The sequence below is a fragment of the Corvus brachyrhynchos genome, unplaced genomic scaffold, assembly GCF_000691975.1.
Source record: "Corvus brachyrhynchos isolate BGI_N302 unplaced genomic scaffold, ASM69197v1 scaffold994, whole genome shotgun sequence".
NCBI lineage: Eukaryota > Metazoa > Chordata > Aves > Passeriformes > Corvidae > Corvus > Corvus brachyrhynchos.
In genome coordinates this window covers 16,646-17,362 of record NW_008237630.1, presented here as the reverse complement: position 1 = coordinate 17,362, position 717 = coordinate 16,646, and the positions used below count along the sequence as shown (strand labels likewise).

General features: G+C 59.8%; 1 protein-coding gene across 1 annotated transcript in view; it reads left to right on the top strand.

The window, feature by feature from the left end:
• The window catches only part of LOC103614081 (myosin-6-like), a 26,603-nt gene that overhangs the window by 24,877 nt on the left and 1,009 nt on the right, over positions 1-717 (top strand). The window contains exon 30 of the mRNA XM_017732035.1: positions 253-674. Within this exon, the coding sequence (XP_017587524.1) occupies positions 253-674 (422 nt within the window). The remainder of the gene's footprint in view (positions 1-252; positions 675-717) is intronic.

The window sequence follows — 717 nt, the reverse complement described above, 5'->3', positions numbered from 1 at the left end:
GACCGTGGGGATGGGCGAAGGAGCTCAGCTACCAGGTGAGACCATGGAGGTGACACCATGGAGGTGACACCATGGGGATGGGTCAAGGAGCTCAGCTACCAGGTGACACCATGGGGACGGGTCAAGGAGCTCAGCTACCAGGTGAGACCATGGAGGTGACACCACGGGGACGGGTCAAGGAGCTCAGCTGCCAGGTGAGACCATGGAGGTGACACCACGGGGACGGGTCAAGGAGCTCAGCTGCCAGGTGAGACAATGGAGGTGAGACTCAGGTCCCAGGGGAGACCACCAGGGTGGGTGAAATTCAGCTACCAGGTGAGATCATGAAGGTGGGACACGCTCAGCTACCACCAGCACACAGCTGGTCCCTCAGTGGGGGACTAAAACCATGCACAGATGGTGGCCACAGGGACACAGATGACCCACAACATTCCTTGGGTGACCATGAGGATGTGGGTGACCCAGAACATCACCCTGGTGGCCAGGGGGACACAGGAGGTGTCCGGAAAGGGAAACTGAGGTGCAGGAGTTCTGGTCGTGCTCTGGTCCAGTGTCCATCCCTGTCCCTGTTCCCCCAGACGGAGGAGGACAAGAAGAACCTGCTGCGGCTGCAGGACCTGGTGGACAAACTGCAGATGAAAGTCAAGGCCTACAAGCGACAGGCGGAGGAGGCGGTGGGTGACTGGGGGGGATGGATGGATGGATGGATGGATGGAT